The sequence below is a fragment of the Cibotium barometz genome, chromosome 25, assembly GCF_041138505.1.
Source record: "Cibotium barometz isolate CiBa-2024 chromosome 25, ASM4113850v1, whole genome shotgun sequence".
Lineage (NCBI taxonomy): Eukaryota > Viridiplantae > Streptophyta > Polypodiopsida > Cyatheales > Cibotiaceae > Cibotium > Cibotium barometz.
In genome coordinates, this window is record NC_141070.1 from 41595351 (window position 1) to 41598101 (window position 2751).

Sequence of the window (2751 nt, forward strand, 5' to 3'; positions counted from 1 at the left end):
AGGGGGGTAGCAGTGGGAGCAGTGTTGGCTTAACTAGATGCTACATTGAAGATGGTCTGACCAATACATTATGCAAGTAGACAACTCAACCGGGCGGAGCGCAACTACTCCACCACCGAAAGAGAAGGTTTGGCTATTAACTATTCATTCCAAAGATTAAGGCATGTTCCTTTCTCTTGCACATGTTGGTGCATACTCTGGTGCTAATTATATCTAATTGGGAGCTCATTTTTCATGTGTATGCTGATGTTAGGGGGGTAGCAGTGGGAGCAGTGTTGGCTTAACTAGATGCTACATTGAAGATGGTCTGACCAATACATTATGCAAGTAGACAACTCAACCGGGCGGAGCGCAACTACTCCACCACCGAAAGAGAAGGTTTGGCTATTAACTATTCATTCCAAAGATTAAGGCATTACGCATTACCTGTTTGGCCACCACTTTGTGGTGATTATAGATCACCAAGCCTTGACGTATGTGGCATTGGCTACTCTTCCAAGAATTTGACTTGTTACAAGGACAAAAAGTGTATATTAAATGGGGGTTACAAGAGACTTGTATTAGAATCATTACAATGGGTCGTCCAAAGCAATATCCGACCATTAGACCACAAGCAATATCCGACCATTAGACCACATCTTTTCCAACATAACACAGCTGCACCAGTTGCAAGCACCAAACGTCCTAACGACGAAAACACATATAAGACAGTGGAGGAGTTGGGTATTTTAGGTTAGAACTTGCAGGTTTTAATTGCTCATTTCTTCGAATAACATTAATGCGAAGACATCGGATTATCATCTGTCTCGTTACGCCAAGTGAGGAAAATGCGTCACGTTTATCTTGTAGTTAAGCATTAATCGCCAAATAATCCGTATTCCCGGCTGATTTTAATTAAAATGAAATTGCTCTCGCTACACATGTATTGTTTTGAACATTGTTCACATCAATTTACTTAGCACTCTTCAGAGCTGGCTGGACGCGGATGCCTGAGATTCAAACGGATCTACCACCATCGCCAACCTCCACATCAAGTTACAAACATGCATCAGCTAGGTGGACATGCTACCCTAAGAAAGAAGTCTCTAAAAACCCATAACTATGGCACATAAAAGAACAGCTAATTACTCACGAGGACTCTGCTATGCTCTCCAATGCTGGTCTCCGCGAGCTGCAGCTGCTACTGATCTCTGTTGAAGTTACACATGTAAGGCCGTTTCTAGCAGCTTCTCCAAACACGGGCTTTAAGAGAGCTTCAACCATGGATACAGTACTATCACCACCTTCTTTGAGAATCGATGCAAGCTGCCGCCTGGACACCACTATTTTCAACCTCACAACTGATCCATCTGTAGTAGGAGACGGTAGCACCTCCAACGAAGGCTTAGATACAGGCAGATCATGATTCAACTCTTTAGGTGTCTCGATTTGGCCGTCTGCTGAAGACTCCATGTAAGATGGGGTAGAGGCAAACGACACCTTGCGCTTGAGACTGCGTTCCTGCAACAGCTGCTTCGGCTGCTGCTGACGATGATCTACACCAGAGGCTTGTTCTAAGGATGAGACAGTTTCAGACAATGGTCGCCGCCTTGATGGCTGGGTCTCTCCTTTGTGAAAGGGGATAAGGGAGTACGATTGCCCTGGTTGCAGGTGTAGAGTGCCTGGCAGTGGCCTTGCCCTGATGCCGAGCTTGCGAAGAGTGTGGGAGTGAAAGATGGCGTGGTCTGGGTAGTGCAGGAGTACCTCATTAACGTACATTGGAGCGTCATACTGAAGGCATTGCCCATCAACTGTCACGACCTTGATTTGGGAAGAGCCCACGGTGCAGGCTGCCAAGAATTGCAGTAAGAAGCAGCCCATGGTGGTGGTATGAGAGGAGGCAGCTTTCTTGTGTGTGTGTGTGTGTGTGAGAGAGAGAGAGAGAGAGAGAGAGAGGGAGGGGAGGAAAGAGAATTGTGTGCATCTCGTGTTGGAAGGTTGCTCTAGTGCTTGCTAAATATGCTTGTGCCATCACCTCCTCAATTGGAAATTCCGCTAGAAACAAACCGCCCTTTAGCGTACCACCCGCTGATTAAGCTGGTGGTAGAAAAAACAGTCCTATAGTGTTTTTTTAATGGCTTTGATTTGAAGTTAACTGCCTCAATCCTGATGTGTAAACTTTTGAAAAAAAAGCAGGGCCGCCAGCGGCCAAGGTCAAGACTTGTCGTGGTCCGAAAAAAGATTTTTATTTTATCTAATAGAACGGCATTTCGGCGTATTTTGATTAGTTGGGAAATTTCTTGTATTTCCTCTATAATGCGATGAAATGGCATTTCGGCGACTGGTTGGGGAGTGTGATGGCCGTACGGACGCGAGCCCACTACGAGCAGACGTCTGGCACGAAAACACCACGTCTTTGGCGCAGGCGGCCACTTCATGGCTCATGGCTCATGGCGCACGTGGCCACTTCATGGCTCATGACGGCTCCACCGGCCCGTCGAGCGCGTCTCGCGCGTTTGCCTTGCGGGTCTCACCGATCACTTGCCCTTCATGCCCGGCTCGGCTCCAAGGGCCTCACTCGGGACTTGCCTTCCATCCATGCCCTGCCGGCCTAGGGTCCATCACGGCGCGCCGGCCACGGCCGGCGGGCGTTTTTCCACCGTTCTCGGTCCCGTCAGCGCATTCGGTCCCGACTCTGTCAAGGTAGGGAGGGCATCCCCCGGAGGCACTCGGCTCCCGTGAACACTGCTCGCAACGTGGGAGGCCTAACGT

General features: G+C 48.6%; 1 protein-coding gene across 1 annotated transcript; it reads right to left on the reverse strand.

Moving 5' to 3' along the window:
* Nucleotides 1-1128: 1128 nt before the first annotated feature.
* On the reverse strand, nt 1129-1860 carry LOC147624577 (uncharacterized). The gene has a single exon (XM_086819848.1). It carries the CDS (start codon nt 1858-1860, stop codon nt 1129-1131), a length of 732 nt encoding a protein of 243 aa, XP_086675974.1.
* Nucleotides 1861-2751: the final 891 nt, after the last annotated feature.